Here is a 17651-nt window from a genome sequence, read left to right as displayed (position 1 = left end):
AGAAGTTTACATTCTATGAGGGAGATAGCAGGTTTATATGTGAATATATGCAAAATATATACAAAGTAGAGCAGTTAGGTGGCTCATTGGATAGAGCTCCAGGCTGGGAGTCCAGGAAGACTCATCTTCTCTAGTTCAAATCTGGCCTCAGACATAGCTTTGTGACCCTGGGCAAGTCATTTCACCTGACTTGCCTCAGTTTCCTCATATGTAAAATGAACTGGAGATGGAAATGGCAAAGCACTCCAGTATCTCTGCCATGAAGAGTCAGACATGACTGAACACAGGCACATACAAAGCAAATACATCCCATTAGAGGAGTAAGCAGGAGCAGCTGGAGCTATCCAGGAAGGCTTGTTCTTGAGCTGAGTTTTGGAGCCATCAAGGGAGTCTAAGATGCGAAAGTGAGATTGGGGCACAGTCCCTACAAAGGCCCCACAGCAGGGAATGGAGAGTGTTGTGTGAGGAATAGCTAGATGGCTGGTTTGACTGAACCATAGAGTTCCTGTAGGAGGAAGAGTGATGTATAATGAGGTTGGAATGGTAGAGTGGGGCCAAGTTGGGAAGGACTTTAGATGCTAAGAAGAAGTTTACACTTGGTCCCAGAGGCAATAGGGAAGCATTGAATTTTATCGGGCAGAGGAGTAAACTTGGGGATGGTCAGTGGAACAAGGGTCAGGAGAGGATGGGACGGGCAAGTCAGTCTTGGCGATAAGTGTTTGTGGCAGGATTTGAGGCGGGAGAAGATATCATGGGGAAGAGTAAAGGGAAGGGATTGACACCAAGAGAGATGTTTTCAGAGAGAAAAGAAAGGAGAAGGCTCCTAATGGAAGACCTCAATCTTCTCAATATAGTGATTTGTATGAACAGAGAAGGGACAGAGATAGGAGGGAGAACTTGAGGAAGGTGGTTGATGTGGAAAGTCAACATAGAATGAGACATTTGCTGAAGAGCCCAAGATTTAAGTCTTGAAGGGGTCTTGGTGATCATCTTGGAGAAGCACTGCCTGCCCTGGCTAGGCCCCTGAACCTGGACTCAGGAAGTCCTGGGAACCCCTTAACCTGTGTGGGCCTTAATGCCTTCATCCATAAAATGATGAGGCCTCAAGGCTCCTTTCACTTCTAAACGATGAGCTAGTTCAACTATCTTACAAATAAGGAAACTGAGTCCCAGACAGGTGACGTGATCTGCCCATGGTCACAGTGCTAGAAAATGAGGATTTCCCAACTTTTAGCTGTGTGAGCTCCTACATTTGGTGGCCAAGGCCTCTCCAAATGAGAAATTACGTGGCCCCTCAGAGCCCTCACTAGGGGAAAAGGCAAAGGAAGGCCCATGGGATCTAGGTGTTCAGCCCAAGATTTGTTGAAGGATATTCTGCAGAGCCTATTGAGGCCTCAGGAAGGCCGGAGATGGGAATGGGATACTGACAGCTCCTAGCTTATGGTGGAATCAAGATGGGGGAGGGGGTGACAGCTCAAATGATGACTTCCCATCTTTTCCTTCTCTGTCCAGAAAAAGTCCCATCTCTGACAGGTGTTTGAGAAGTCACTCCCTACTTTGCAGGGCTGTCAGGATAGTGAATGGTGAGAAGCAAGATATTCTTGGCTGACTACTCTGATATTGACTCTTTGGGATCTCTGATTGCTAAGTGTAGAATGTGCTTTTATTTGCTCCATTTTGGTTAACAAGAGGCATATGTGAACATCTTTGTGATGTTGGGCTCTACAAGGACATCAGAGCCCAGATGAACAACTTATTCTTGAGGTGCTTCTGAGCAAAAATGGGGAAGAACTTCTCAACTGGTTTTAGGCACTAAAGCAAAAAGCAAGGCTCATTTAATACTCAGCAGATACGTATCGTCTGTGGTGTGAGCATCACAGAGAGTTCAGTTGTGAAGGTCAAGAGAACAGCCTTGAGTTATTGTCTGAGTGAAGAGCCTTGGGATCTTAGACAATTAAGGCTTTTCCCCCTTGGGATTCTGCAGATGAAATCCTCACTCAGAGTTCACAGGAGTGAAGCAATGAGCTTCCAGTACGTGCACCTCCATCCCTACAGGGGAATATAGGCTTCAAATTATGAATTCACTAATTCTATAACATAGCTATCTCTTGGTGTGTCTATGCACAAAGAGAGATGGAAATGGAGTCCATGTTGGCGGTCTACCAGCATGAGACAGGGGCCATGAGTTGGCTTGAGTCAGGAGGGCCCCAACTCTGCTTTTGCTCTGCAAGACAGACACTCTCAACCTCAGTTTCCTCAACTGTAAAGTGAAGACAACAATGACAGCTACTTTCCAGGGTTATTGTGAGGGTTTAATGAGAATACACACAAGCACATATATATATATATATATATATATGCATATACACACACACACATATACATACATATATGTAGATTGATCCATCCATCCACCTATCTATCTATATCCCTTTGTAGACCTTAAAGGACTTTTGTTTTGTTTTGTTTTGTTTTGTTTGTTTGTTTTTGTGGGGCAATTGGGGTTAAGTGACTTGCCCAGGGTCACACAGCTAGTTAGTAAGTGTTAAGTGTCTGAGGTCGGATTTGAACTCAGGTACTCCTGAATCCAGGGCCGGTGCTCTATCCACTGCACCACCTAGCTACTCCTTAAAGGACTTTTAAAGGGATTTAAAAATATTATTATTGTGCCCTTAAAAGTGTTTTCTTGATGTTATTATCTTTTTTACAATCCTATCCTTCCCCCAAACTCCCTCCTCCAACTGAATGCTCCCCTCTACCCATCGATCCATCAATAGGCATTGCTCAAGTTTCTACTTTGTTACAATCTCTGCATAGTGGGTTGGGGATACCTAGAGGAGAAAAAAAGTCTTTGCCCCAAAGGAACTTACATTCTATGGTCTGAGAAGGAGAGACTACACACGTGTACACACACATACACATGCACACATACATACACACACCCAAACAAGAATGTAAGGAGGACTACAGTGTAACTTCAGAGGAGGCATTAGCAAATGAGAGATTCAGAAATGGTCTCATGGAGGAGGCTGTGTCTGATCTGACCTCTGAAGGGAGCTGGGTAAGGAAAGAGAACATTCCAGGCCTAGGGGACAGAGAGCCTTCACAATCATGGGCATGGAACAAATGGATGGATGGTAGGAATAACCCCATGTTGAGTTGCCTCGGGATTGGAGACAGGAAAGGCAGACATGGCAAAAGCTCAAGGGAGTCAGGGGTAGCTGGGTGGCACAGTGGATAGAGTACTGGGCCTAGAGTCAGGAGGACCTGAGTTCAAATTTGGTCTCACTAGCTGTGTGACCCTGGGCAAGTCATTTAACCTCCATTGCTTCCAAAGGGGGGGAAAGAAAAATCAAGTGAGCCAGGAGGCTCGAGGAGGTCAGAGAAGGTAAGTTACAATAATTACCTGACTTTGTCAGTAATGGCTGACTCAGGAGGCATGGGCAATTAGAAGAGGACTGATGGGTTAGGAGGCTAGAGAGACTTCCAGAGATTGTCAGAACCTAAATCAAGAACCACCTTGTTTTATAGCTGAGAAACTAAGGCACAGGGAGGTTTTGACTTTGCTCAAGGTTATGCAGGTAGGGTAGAGCAGGGACCTGCTTTAGAACCTGTGCTCTTTCCCCCAGAGTAATCAAGGGACTTGCCCAAGGTCACACAGCTAGAAAGTCAAAGAGCTAAGGTTCAAACCTACATCCTTTGACTCCAAACAAAAATCTCTTCCCACTGAGCCACACTGTCAAACCTGTGCTCATTGGGGAGCACTTTGGATATGGAGATCAGGTTCAGCGGCCAGGGAAGGAGACAAGGAGGGTGTCCCCAGGGCCTCCTCCTACAGTTGCTTGGGGGCTGTGGCAGGTACTCACTGCATACCTGGACTACATGGTGGAACTAGGCACCCTGCTGGGTGGTGACCCCGACTCTACCAGGGAGCAGATGCAGCGAGTGATAGAACTAGAAACCGAGCTGGCCAATGTCACGGTACCCCAGGATCAGCGGCGGGACGAGGAAAAGATCTACAACAAGATGAGCATCGCTGAGCTGCAGGTGGGAGAGCCCGGAGGAGGGGCAGATGGGGAGGGGGCTCCGAGAGGCTTCCCAGTTATAACCTCCTTCATCGATATGGCGAGGCTTGTCCACCACACTCTGTTGGGCTCTCCAAGAGACCCCGACGGAATCTCCGGGCCCTGGGGGGAGCCAAGTAAAACAGGCGTTAAACCTGGAGGCGAGATTTAAGGACCTCCCTTATGGTCTCCTCCCATTGGCTGCTTCCCTTCTTCCCTGGCTGCTGCCACAGCTAAGCATCGGTTGTGACTGCACTGAGTCCATGCTGGGGGAGAGGGATGATGTCCCAGGGGTTCCTGCCCCTCCCCCTCTGCCCTCTGCAATTTCTAAGCAACCAGATGCTGTTGTTATGGCAACAGGACAGGATCTCAGGGTCTGCATCAGAAGCTGAAGGGCCACGGTGAAGGACTTGGCCAGAGCTTAGGGCAGATGGAAAATCTCCTTGACCTCATTCTCCCTTGGCTCTCCCCACTCCTAGGTCCTGGCCCCCTCAGTGGAATGGCTGGATTTCCTATCCTTTGCCCTGTCGCCCCTGGAGCTGGGAGATGCAGAGCCCGTGGTGGTATATGGGACCGACTATTTGCAGCAAGTGTCGGAACTCATCAATCGCACAGAGAGAAGGTGGGGGGAGGGGGGCCCTCAGGGTGCAGCCCCGGGGAGCAGAGATGGATCAGGCGTGTGTGTGTGTGTGTGTGGGGGGGGTTGCAGAGTGTGTCCAGGGGCTCCCTGAGCTTAGTGCAGAAGCTGGCCACCCAATTTGTTTTGTTTTTTTTGTTTGTTTTCATTTTTGTGGGGCAATGAGGGTTAAGTGACTTGCCCAGGGTCACACAGCTAGTAAGTGTCAAGTGTCTGAGGTCGCATTTGAACTCAGGTCCTCCTGAATCCAGGGCTGGCGCTTTATCCACTGTGCCACCTAGCTGCCCCTGGCCACCCAATTTGGAATTTAGAGAAACCCTAGATGATGTAGGCAAACACAGCCTGACCTGTCCCTGCACGTGCTCAGCTCCCCTCTCCCCTTCCTCCCCCCCACTCCCCAATGCCAGCAGCCTGGAATGAATGTCAGACAGAGCTGGTGTTTGTGCTCCCTGGCAGTCACCCCCAGCCTTGTGTCCTCGTCCTCCTGTATCTGCTCATGGATGAGCTTTGCAGCATCGCTGTGCACGGATGCAGTCACATCCTTCTCTACAGGCTGGAGTCATGTGCTAGCCCTAAGAGCTGACATTTACATAGGCTGTCTAACTCAGTTCCCCCAACCCTTTCTGGAGGTACCAGAGGAATTATTGTCTCTTTTCACAGACAAGAAGTTAAGTGACTTGCCCAGGGTCACTCATCTAGTAGGTGTTAGGGGAATCTGAACCCAGGTCTCCCTGCCTTCCAACCCAGCCCTCTGTCCATTTGTGCCTTGCTGTGTCTCCTTCACTCCCACTGCCCTTTCTTGTCTGCCAGCATTCTGAACAATTACTTGGTTTGGAACCTTGTCCAGAAGACCACCTCCAGCCTGGACCGACGCTTTGAGTCAGCACAGGAGAAGCTGATGGAGACTCTCTATGGCACGAAGAAGGTGACAGTTTTGGTCTCCTAGTTGCTGCTGACCTCTGGGTTCATGGCTCTTCCTTCCCTGATATGGTGCTAAGCAAAGACATTTGTCGGGGGCTGGGGGGTGGGGGGAGGCCGGTGGGCTCCAAGGAAGTCTGTGGATAAGACCAGCAAGGCCAGGATACCTCTAGAGGCTTGATCAGGACTGGGGGGCCTCATGACACAGTGTAGTACCCAGACTCCCAGTTCAGGGCTCTTGGATCTGCCACTCACTTGCCCAGACTTTTGGGTAAATCCCTTTCTCTCTGGGTCTCCACTTTCTCATCTGGAAAGTGAAGAGGCAGACTAGATGGCCTCTGGGTTTTTGTGTTTTTTTTTTAATGGCTCTGCCATGCTATGCCCTGGGGGAGGGGGAGAAGGAGCACTTCTCATTGGATCCAGGTTGGAGAGGCAGGAGTTATCGAAGTCTTCCATAGAGGGCTGGCACTGCCCCAGAGGCAGAGGCAGAGATGGATATTTTCGGCCCAAAGAACGAGTCTGGGGAAGGATTTTTCTTTTTTCTCTCCAGTCTTGTACACCCCGGTGGCAGACCTGCATCTCCAACACTGACGATGCTCTCGGCTTCGCATTGGGATCCCTCTTTGTGAAAGCAATGTTTGACAGAGAGAGCAAAGAGATTGTGAGTGTCCAGCCCTTGGGCCCATCCACATCCTTGGGAATGGGGCAAGCCCTGGTCAGCCTAGCTGGGGTAAGGGTGGGAAAGGATGGAGTCATAGGAACCTGAGTTCAGGCTCCTTTCCTTTTCTCCCTCCCTTCCCCAGGCAGAGGGGATGATCAGTGAGATAAGGGCAGCCTTTGAAGAGGCCCTGGGGCACCTGGTGTGGATGGATGAAAAGACCCGGCAGGCAGCCAAAGAGAAAGTAAGGGGGGGGGGGATGGGGAGGGAGCCAGAGGTTGAGGAGGATGTGTGTTGTCTAGCAGTATGTCCCTGAGGTAGCTCTAGCCGTCCAAACCACTAATCAATTTCCCCCAAAAGCCACACCTTCCCGAAACTTGCCTCTTTCCGTGGAGGTCACTACCATCCTCCTAGAACGCTAGGTTCCAAACTCAGGCATTCGAAAGTCTACCTTCTCCCTCACTGCCCACATCCAGACACTTGCCAACTCTTGTCAATTCTACTTTCCAAACATCTCTCATTCATCTCCTCTCTACCCGCCTCATCACCATGAATGATTACAGTGGCCTCTTTACTGGCCTCCCTATCTCCCATCACTGCCCTCTCCTATCCATTCCCCTAACAGCTGCCAATTTGCTATTTGTGCTTTCATCTGGTTGTGCCTCTCTCCTTCTCGAGAAGCTTCAGTGGCTCCCAATTAACCCTTGGATCAAATACAAATCCTCAATCTGACATCTAAAGCCCTTTCATGGTCTTTCTCCAGCCTATCCAATCTGATGGGATCCATCTCTTTTCATTAACTCTTTGTTCCATCCAGACTGACCTGCTTACTGCTTTGCCAACCTTCCACCTCCTGCCCCCTTGGTACAGTCTCTCTCCTTCCCTCCCAAAATGCTTAGCTGTCTTCAAGGCTGATCTCAAGGCTAGAACCCCAAGAGCACAGGAGGGCAGTGCTACCTCCTGCACAAGATCTTTGTTGATGCCCTTTGCCCCCCAGTTACCACTTTGTATCTTTTTATTCGTGGACATTGTATCATTTAAGAAGTTTGAGAGACATAGTTTCTGGGTTATCAATGATCAGTTCTCTCACTCAGCCTGTTGTACCCCTCCTCAGTACAATGAATTCTACTTGAGGCCAGGACAGTTTCATTTTGGTCTTTTGGTCCTCAGAACCCAGTACAAAGGACAGGGCCTGGCACACAGTAGGGTGCTTAATGAAAAAATGTTTGTTGAATGCACGAATGACTAAATGAATTGTCCGAGAAATTCAGATCCCTTAGAATTCTTGTCTCTTCAGGCCGATGCCATCTACGACATGATTGGCTTCCCTGATTTCATCTTGGACCCTAAAGAACTGGACGATGTTTATGATGGTGTGAGTATCCCCTGCCTCCCCTTGACCAACAGCTATCTCGCCCTGAGACTGAGTCAGGGTCCTCCACACACCCCATTCCCTGAGGAAAGGCTTCAGATTGGCAGGTGAAGGCACTGACTACGTCTGTCATGGCCAGGAATTGGGAACCAGAGGTGGAGCATTCTTTATTAGGCAATTGCTGTATGCCAGGCACTGGGCTGAGCCCTGGAGATACAAATAAAAGTAAAGAAGATAGCCTCTCCCTAGTCTCAGGCCACTGACATTCTAACAGGGGAAGACAAATCATAAAAGGTAGAAGTGCTAGAGACATAAAGACCCTGCCCTCAAGGAGCTTCCATTCAACTGAGGGGAACCTTATACACAGATGAATAAGTAAAACCAAAACACAACAAAGTAACAACCCTTGTGGGAATCAGGAAAGGCCTCATAGGAGCCGGCACCCAGCCTTGGAGGGAGCTGGTGATGCTGGGAGGCACAGGGAGGAGGAAGGGCACTCCAGGCAGGTCGGAGGGCATGGACAAAGGCAAGAAAGGGGGAGATTGTAGCTCATGTTTAGGGTTCTCTTTCTTCCTTGTCTCCTAGTATGACGTTTCAGAAGATTCCTTCTTCCAGAACATGTTGAATCTGTACAACTTTTCTGCCAAGGTGATGGCTGACCAACTTCGCAAGCCTCCCAATCGGGACCAGTGAGAGTGAAGGGGGCTCTGGGAAGATGGAGTGGGGCTGTTTGAGGGCAGAGGGGAGGAGCCTACAAACCTGGGGGTGGGAAGGACCTCGTGGGCCCACACCATTATGGTTCTACCCAAATGAGATGCATCCTCCCATCCCTCCCTGTCCAGATGGAGCATGACCCCACAGACAGTGAACGCCTACTATCTTCCAACGAAGAATGAGATTGTCTTCCCGGCTGGCATCCTGCAGGCCCCCTTCTATGCCCGTAGCCACCCTAAGTGAGCCTCGGGGTGGGGTTGGAAGCACTGGATAAAGGCATGGGAAAGGCTGGCAGGGGGCATGGGGGAGAAGAGGTTGGAAGCAGGGCCTCTTGGGCCAAGGCACACTAAGTCCCAGGACCCAAGGGTCCTCATGAGTCATGTATTAATCTTGTTTAGGGCCTTGAACTTCGGAGGTATCGGTGTGGTGATGGGTCATGAGCTGACACATGCTTTTGATGACCAAGGTAGGGACCCAAGGATGGGGCTGGCTAGCATTGTAACACCCCTCCACTTTTATGGGCATAGGGCAAAGGCTAGTGTGGGCATTCCTGTTTTTCATCTTTCACTTTGCAAGGCTTTGAGATCTGGGTCTAAGAGGAGGGTAATCCTGGGGGCCAGGTCCCTTTCCTTAATTTTTCAATTAAATATCTTTCCATGAAGGACAGAGTCAGAAAGATATAAGTTCTAATGTCCCTTCTGACATTTACTAGCATTTAGTGCCCCAAGCACCTCTCTCAGATGATAAACCACAGAGCAAGTACTGAGCTGCATTGGAGAAGGTGTTTCCACTCTGGGAGTTCACAAACCTAATGAAATTGCAAATCCAATTTTAAAATGCTAAACAATACAACTGATTTGCTTAGCTGAGTGCCTGGCACATAGTAAGTGACTGATAAATGTTTGTTGACTTGAACTAAACTGGCTTAGTGACTTTCAGTGAACACATCACAATTTCCCCCATTGTTGAGCATTTGAGTTGCTTCTATTTTTTTAATTACTAAGATGTTTCTATGAAAATCTGAACAGATTAGCTCTTCTTTTGTTTTTTTTTCTTTACATAATCCTTTTACATTAATTTCCCAGCAATGGAATTGGTGAAGGGGTAGGATGATTTTTGTGACTTTTACAGTGTACTGCCAGAACATTCGTCCTTCATGAAAGAGTCTGTGAAACTGCAATTTTACCAATAATGAACATGTATCTATTTATTCTACCACCTGGTCAGGACGGGAGTATGACAAAGAAGGGAACCTCCGACCTTGGTGGCAGAATGAATCCCTGGCTGCGTTTCAGAACCACACCGCTTGTATGGAGGAGCAGTATGGGCGGTACCAGGTCAATGGTGAGCGACTCAATGGACGGCAGACTTTGGGCGAGAACATTGCTGACAACGGGGGTCTCAAGGCTGCCTATAATGTGAGTGAGAGGTCCTCCAGGTCTTCTGCCCTGCACATTCCGCCATGGGTTGGGAGGCAAAAGAAGCCAGGCGGGCTTTTGAAGTGGAGAAGGGATGCTCCAAAGGGATGGATATGTAAATATGGTGCTGGGTGTGTGTGCTCGGTCCTAGGCTTACAAAACATGGCTGAGGAAGCATGGGGAGGAGCAGCAGCTCCCTGCCGTGGGATTTACTAACCACCAGCTCTTCTTTGTGGGATTTGCCCAGGTACAGTCACCTCAGGGGCTGCATTTCACCCCGGGTCTTTTCCTGTCCCTTCCCTCTCTGTCTCTTTCTGCCTAATGTCGTCCTGGGAATATGGTAGAAAGAAGAAAACAAGGGGGTTGGGAACTGACTCTACCAGATCATGCAGACATTGGGCTAGAGAACTGGACAATCCAAAGCCAACCTGGACCCCCACCCCTTAGAATCTCCTATCAGGTTTTTTTGGGGGTTTTTTGTGTGTTTTTTTTAGTGAGGCAATTGGGGTTAAGTGACTTGCCCAGGGTCACACAGCCAGCAAGTGTTAAGTATCTGAGGCCGGATTTGAACTCAGGTACTCCTGACTCCAGGGCCAGTGCTCTATCCACTATGCCACCTAGCTGCCCCTCCTATCAGTTTTTATTGCTTCTCAGACCCTAAAATCATCTAACCCCAGGAGTGCAGCCACTGAAGGTCTAAGGAAGAGATGAGTAAATCCAGCCTCATCATTTGACAGAAAAGGAAACTGAGGGGCAGCTAGGTGGCATAGTGGATAAAGCACTGGCCCTAGATTCAGTAGGACCTGAGTTCAAATCCAGCCTCAGACACTTACCACTTACTAGCTGTATGACCTGGGCAAATCACTTAACCTTCATTGCCCTAAAAAAAAAAAAAAAAGAAAGAAATTAAAAGCTAATACTAAAAACACAAACAACAAACAACATTACCAAAGTTGGTGGCTAAAAAAAAAAACCACAAAAACACGGGTTTGTTTTGGGGGGCAGCTAAGTGGTATAATGGATAAAGCACCGGCCCTAGATTTAGGAGGACCTGAGTTCAATTCCAGACTCAGACGCTTGACACTTACTAGCTGTGTGACCCTGGGCAAGTCACTAAACCCTCATTGCCCCGCAAAAAACAAACAAACAAAAAAGTAGGTAGATTGAAAAGGAAACTGAGGCCCAGAAGGAAAATGATCAATGTGAGGTCAGGATTTGAATTCAGGCCACCTCACTCCCAAACCCCCTTTCCCTTCCTCACCCTCCTTTGACCAGACTTGGGCCAACAAGGGGACAGTTCAGAATTTCCCAAACTTTCTTGGCTCACAGTGTCCTTAGTGAGTCAATTTTTTTTTCATGCCCCACCCAGGTCAAAAAAATACCTAATAGTTGTGTATTAAGTAGTTAGTTTGAAAACTTGAATATTCCAAGGTGTCCATGAGGGGGCTGCCAGGCACAACGTAGGAGATGTGGATTGAGTGAAAAGATCCAGAGCCACAGAGAGGCACTGTCTCTGGGCCTTGGTTTCCTCTTCTGTAAAATAAGAGGATTGACCTGGATGGCATCTGAACATCTGTGATCTTTATGATCCTATGTCCTGGATTCTAGTCCCACTTAGATCCTTACTAGCTAGCTTGAATAATTTCTCCTATTTTCCTCATCTGTAGAATGGGGACAATGGTATGTATAAATCCACTACAAATACAAACAAAAGTATTAAAAGTCCCGACTACTAGGGACTTATGTTTCTTCTATGCTAACTCACAGGGTGTCTTGTGAAGACGATTGGTCCTTGCAAATACACCACCCTCTACAAATATTTTCTCCGCTGGACTAGCCAGCTCCTTTTCGCTGGCTTCCTCATCTCTAAAGAGGGGGTGATGCCCTCCTGATCCCTGATCTCTCAGAGCTTTTGAGAGAATGAAATGATTGGAAAAAGAGCTCAATAAATGTCATGTATTATTCGGGGAGCATCCCCTAACAATGGGGAGCTGAGCTCTAACCCAGGTGAGCCTAGGACCGCAGCTCAGGTAACAGGTAAGATCTTTGAAGTTTCGGAGGCAGGGCTTGAGATCCTAGGGACTATGGTGGTTAAGCCTAAGGGGCAGGGGCTAGGGAGGTGAAGGTGAGCAGGGTGTGTGTGTGTGGGGGCATGGGTGGGGCCAATCATTCTGTGATTCTCCAGAATACACAGGTATGATTAGCTTATAATGAATGCATCAGGCAGTCTGGGAGGTCCTGGCTTAGAATGGGGACCGGGAAGCTGCTTAGAAACAAAGATTCTTTCATTTTTGTTTTTTCTTCTTAGTTCCCAGAGGGCCAGGGGCTGAACCTGGGATTGCCCAGGCATAGGTACCCCACCCCCACCCCAGGTGCGCCCCTTCCAGCCTAGAACACTGAGATATCAAGGGGGTGGGGGGACTTCCCATTTTCTTGGCTTCCAGCACTAGAATATGCTGCCTCTGGATGCCTGACCCAAAGTAGGCACTTCATAAATGCTTAATCATTGGTTGATGAACTGGAGTTGTAGTTATGGACAGAAGCACCTCTTCCTACCCGGGTCCAAATAGACCAGGACACTGCTCCACATGCCAATGTCCCAGGAGGGGCCTCCATTCCCTCCTCTGGGGCATTGTGCGTGCCACCCCTGCCCCAGGACCCCAGGTCCTCCTATGTCCTCACTGGGTAGGGTGGACTCTACCCTCCATTTGATGCCTGACCTTGGGGTTTGGGGGTCACAGATCTTTAGTTTGATCAGCAGGAGCTGCTTAGGTCATCTAAGTCAGACCTCATCTTACAGACAAGGAAACTGAGACCCAGAGGAGTTCAGTGACTTGCCCAAAGTCACAGCTGTATTAACAGACGCAGGATTTCTGACTCCAAAGCCAGTTTTTCCTCCTCGGTATCTCACCTTGCCTGCTCCTTTGCCCCCCAAGCAGCAGGAGCCACCAACTTGGGTCCCACCCAGTCTCCGTTCCCCATGATCCCTCTGGAGCTTTGCTCTGTATGATGGCACTGTGGGGGAAGTTTTAGGGTTTGGAATCCTTGCTCTGACCCATGTGACCTCAGCTACTCACTTTCCTAATCTGGGCCTCAATTTCCTTACCTGTAAAATGGAGGGAATGAGGCTGATGACCTCCTTAAGGTTCTTTCCTGCTCTGAATCTGTGATCCTTGCTCTCCTCCTCTCCTCTCCCTTCCATCATCTAGTGCTCACTAGAACATGGCTTTTATCTCTTTGGCGTCTGATCTATGGGTTCAGGAGTAGGAGCTAACTTGTCTACTCTGTGAACCTCACTGAATTAGCTAGCTGTAGAAGTGGATAGAGAAGGCTGGGCCTGGAGTCAGGAAGATCTGAGTTCAAATCCAGCCTCAGATATTTACTAGCAGTGTGACCCTGGGCCAGTCACTTCACCTCTGATTCAGTTTCCTCAACTGTAAAATGAGCATAATAACAGCACCCACTTTTCAGGATTGTTGTGAGGATCAAACGAGAGAATATTTGTAAAGTGTTTAGCTCTGTAAATGCCCCCACCCCCAGTCACTCAGCAGCCCCCTCTTTTTTAGTTTTTTTTTTTAAAGAATGTATGGGGGGGGCAACTAGGTGGTGCAGTGGATAGAGCACTGGCCCTGGATTCAGGAGGATCTGAGTTCAAATCCAGCCTCAGACATTTGACACTTACTTAGCTGTGTGACCCTGGGCAAGTCACTTAACCCCAATTGCCTCAAAAAAAAAAAGATAAAAAGAATGTATACCTTGGGGGCAGCTAGGTGGCACAGTGGATAGAGCACTGGCCCTAGATTCAGGAGGACCTGAGTTCAAATCCGGCCTCAGACACTTGACATTTACTAGCTGTGTGACCCTGGGCAAGTCACTTAACCCCCACTGCCCTGCAAAAAAAAAAAAAGAGAGAGAGAGAGAGAGAGAGAGAAAAAAGAATGTATACCCTTTTTTTTTTTTGCAGAACAATGAGGGTTAAGTGACTTGCCCAGGGTCACAAGCTAATAAGTGTCAAATGTCTGAGGCCAAATTTGAACTCAGGTCCTCCTGAATCCAGGGCTGGGGTTTTATCCACTGTGCCACCTGGCTGCCTCCAGCCCACTCTCTTTTAAAACTCCCCAACCCTTACTGCTATCACAGACAGACCTCCAGACCCCTCTCCCTCCTCTCTAACAAGTGTCCTGCAAACTTGTGTTGGGCAAATGAATCCTCACAGACCTTGGGCTGAATTTGAGTTCCTCTGCCCAGCTCTAACCTAGATGCTGGCCAGCCCCAAACCCTGGCCTCACCCTGGGGGAGAGAAATGGGATTAGGATGAGTCACTGGACCATGGATTTTAAAAGCAGAATGGAATAATCCCTTCCTTTTAGGAAAGAGGAAATTGAGGCCCAGAGAGATAAGGAACTTGCCTGAAGCCATACAGGGAGGAAATGGAAGAAGCAGGTTTTGAACTCAGTTCCTGAGTCCAAATCTGGCCTCTTTGCATTGTGCCTCATTGTGGAGATGAAGGTGGAGATCTGAAGAATTTCAAATTCGAGGACTGAGGGGGGTGGGGAAGGGTCCTGAATAGGAATTGAATGGGATTAGCAAGAAGAGAGAAGGGTTTAAAACCTGGAGGGAGGGTCAGTGAGCGGAAGGAGCCTCAGATAGCCTCTTTGTCCTGGCCCACAGGTGTGGTGCTCCGTGCGCACCCCCGAGAGTTCACATGAGGGCCTGGTGACAGACCCCCACAGCCCTGCCCGCTTCCGAGTGCTGGGAACCCTCTCCAATTCCCGGGATTTCCTTCAACACTTCAACTGCCCCCTTGGTTCTCCCATGAACCCTGGGCAACTCTGTGAGGTGTGGTAGCAGCCCGGAGCACACAGTGCCCTGGGACTGCCCTTTCCTGCACCCAAGTCCCTTTCCCCTCCCCAGGGGCCCTGGGCTTTCCTGCAGGGGAGCCAGATGCTGGGGGTGGGGGGCGGCCGTGCTGGGCTGTTCTCTTCCCCGAGATTAGGATGCAGCTGAAAGCCCAGGCCCTGCTTCCTTCTGCTGACTGTGATGCCATATCCCGAGGTCCCCGGTCCTTACCTATCCCCCTCAACCACCGCGATGTGCCACTGGTTGGAGGAGGCTCCTCTGGCTTGAGCTGAGCTCCTCCCTCATCATTCACTGTGACAGCCCCCTCTTCTCCGGCCTAGATGCTAGCCAGATATCTGGGGGTGGGGGCAAAGCCGACCCAGCAAAGGGGAGCTCAGCATAGGATGTAGGGATCTGTCTGCAACAGGATCTGGTCCCTTTCCTGCCACATTAAAGGAGTCATCCCACTGTAGAGACCCTTGCACTGGCGGTCTTGGGGGTCAGCTTGCCAGTGAGCCCCGTCTGATCCAGCAGGGGCTGGGGCTTGGTAGCTACATGCGGATGACATTTCAGGGCTGTGATGGAGCAGATAAAAGTAGTCCCTGGTCTTTCTGGCATCCCGGGAGAATCAGTGCCCTGCTTGGGAACCCAGACAACCTTGGATCCCTGTTGCAGCATTGGGAGCTGAGCCAGAGTGGCTGCTCCCAACTGCTGCTGTCTCTCCCCTGCTCTAGGGTCAGCTTTTAGTTGGAGCTTCCACCCAAAAGCCTTTGCCCGATGACATTCTCCATTCCAGATTCAAGCTGTGCTGGGGGGTGGGGGGGAGGTAGGAGGGGATGTAGACAACTACCGTGTGTGTCTTACGGCTCCAGGCTTGGGGGGTCCCCCAGAGAGCAGGGAGAAGAGGCAGGAGGGGAGGGGGGAGGGGCAGAGTTTATTTTTACATGGATGGTGGGAGGGGAAGAAGGCGGTCTCCTTCCTACTCTGACACTATGCCAATAAACAGTTGTAAGTCAGACTGACTGCTTCCTTCTTTGTTTGTCATCAGCCCAGGCTCCCCCAGTGGCATCCTCCCCTTTGCTGCCACCCTTTCCAACAAACATTTATCAAGCTCCCACTATATACCAGGTCCTTCTCTAGGCACTGGCATCCTCTTTGGCATTTAAAGTCCTTCGCACGAGGGGCAATTAGGTGGCACCAGTCCTAGAGTCTAGGACCTAAGTTCAAATAGTTCAAATCTGGCCTCAGACACTTACTAGCTATGTGACCCTGGGCAAATCACTTTACCCAGATTGCTTCCCAACACCCCCCCACACACACACACACACAAAGTTCTTCCCATGACCTCCCACTACAAAGATGGCCATACCTTTCATCTTGTCATCACCCACAAATGCACCACTTCCTCATTGATTAATTCTGAAATGCCCTTATCTGATCAGTTTGTTGTCTTTCCACCTCTCCCTCTTCCTTGTAACCCCAAACCCTGTTCTAGGGGCTCACTGTGACCTCCAATCCCCTCTCTCCTTTCCTAGGTCATTATCTCCACTCTTTCCTACATTCTTTTCCCTTCCCCCATCTTGACCCTTTAGTGAACTCATCCATATCTACACTGTCCTCTTCTTTCCAGTCTCTAGCCCCCTAACCCTATTTCCAATCTTGGGTTGTAAAGCTCTAATTGATTCACTCACCCACTCCCACAATGGTTCTTTCATTCCCTTTTTAATCCCTCTTCAAACCTCCAGTAGCTCTCCCTCCCCTCCCCCTGTCAGCTGAGAGACCTTTTCAATAAATTCTTATTGATGTATGTTGTTTTTTTCTTAAATTCCCATATTTTCCCATCAGTATCCCTCCCCCTCCCAGTGAACCATCTCCTATACAAATAGCATATTTTAATTTTTTTTTTTTGGTGAGGCAATTGGGGTTAAGTGACTTGCCCAGGGTCACACAGCTAGTAAGTGTCCAGGGTCTGAGGCCGGATTTGAACTCAGGTCCTCCTGAATCCAGGGCCAGTGCTCTATCCACTGTGCCACCTAGCTGCCTCCAAATAGCATATTTTAAAGGCAAAAAAGAAAAAGAGGAAAAATCAGCATTATTTGATCAATACATTGAAAAGTCCAAAAACATGTACAATGTGCAACCCTTGTGGTGAGTTGATGGTGTCTGCTCCTGTTTCTTTGTTAGAGACATGCTTGTTTTTTTAAAAAAGACTTTCACTGCATTCACTTTTGATTTGTGTGCGTGTGTGATTGTTCTTTCCATTGACATGGTTGTAGTTATCGAGTATATTGTTTCCTTGGCTCTGCTGACTTCCCTCTGCATCAGTCCATGTAGCTCTTTCCAGGTTTCTCTGTATTCACCACATACATCATTTCTTAGAGCACAGGAATATTCCATCACATCCATGGACCACAGTTTGGTTATTCCCCAATTGATGGAGAATCTTCCATAAATTCAGGTCTGACCATGTCACCTCACTTCTCCCTTCCATAAATTACATTGGCTCCCTATCACCTACCAGACCAAACCTAAAATCTTTTAGCATTCAAAGCCTTTCATAAGCCAGTCCCATCCTACTTTCCCAGGCTTCTTTCATCTTTCTCTGTCTCCCCACATACTCTGCTGGCCTTCTCCTTGCAGTTCCCCGTACAAGACATTCCACCTTCAAGTTCCAGACATTTTCACCCCATACTTGGAATCCTCTCACTCCTCTCCACATCCTGGCTTCCTTTCATGAACTCTAAAGTCCAGCCCCACTGACTTACTTGACACCTTCACATCTCCCATCTCCATGCCTTTTCCACTGGCTGTCCCAGGTGCCTGGACTTCTCTCCCTCCTCACCTCCGCCTCTTAGAATCTCTGGCTTCCTTCAAGGCAAAACCCAAATTCCACTTTTTGCAGGAGACTTTTGCCCTGTCTCCTCAGATGTTAGTGCCTCTCCCTCTAAGGTTATCGTTCCCACATATGTACATATTGTCTTTCCTATTAGAATGTAAACTTCATCAGGAGAAGGACTGTTCAATGAAGGGG

At 48.9% G+C, this 17651-nt stretch overlaps 1 protein-coding gene across 5 annotated transcripts in view; it reads left to right on the top strand.

Annotated features, from left to right (window-relative positions):
- The window catches only part of LOC122755870 (endothelin-converting enzyme 2), a 53191-nt gene extending 37731 nt beyond the window's left edge, over window positions 1-15460 (top strand). For 4 of the 5 annotated variants that reach the window (XM_044004786.1, XM_044004788.1, XM_044004787.1 and 1 more), the window contains exons 8-19: window positions 3859-4047; window positions 4544-4686; window positions 5512-5626; window positions 6170-6280; window positions 6423-6521; window positions 7575-7652; window positions 8235-8338; window positions 8492-8602; window positions 8762-8829; window positions 9591-9781; window positions 9933-10028; window positions 14453-15459. In XM_044004786.1, the coding sequence (XP_043860721.1) occupies window positions 3859-4047; window positions 4544-4686; window positions 5512-5626; window positions 6170-6280; window positions 6423-6521; window positions 7575-7652; window positions 8235-8338; window positions 8492-8602; window positions 8762-8829; window positions 9591-9781; window positions 9933-10028; window positions 14453-14629 (1482 nt within the window). In that variant the 3' untranslated portion in view covers window positions 14630-15459. Of the gene's footprint in view, window positions 1-3858; window positions 4048-4543; window positions 4687-5511; window positions 5627-6169; window positions 6281-6422; window positions 6522-7574; window positions 7653-8234; window positions 8339-8491; window positions 8603-8761; window positions 8830-9590; window positions 9782-9932; window positions 10029-14452 lie in introns of all 5 variants that reach the window. The other variant, XM_044004790.1, reaches the window with a different exon arrangement.
- The last annotated feature ends 2191 nt before the right edge of the window (window positions 15461-17651 follow it).

Source organism: Dromiciops gliroides, chromosome 4 (genome assembly GCF_019393635.1).
Source record: "Dromiciops gliroides isolate mDroGli1 chromosome 4, mDroGli1.pri, whole genome shotgun sequence".
In the NCBI taxonomy this organism is placed as follows: domain Eukaryota; kingdom Metazoa; phylum Chordata; class Mammalia; order Microbiotheria; family Microbiotheriidae; genus Dromiciops; species Dromiciops gliroides.
Note: the sequence above shows the minus strand (reverse complement) of the source record. Positions and strands in the feature narration are given on the sequence as shown.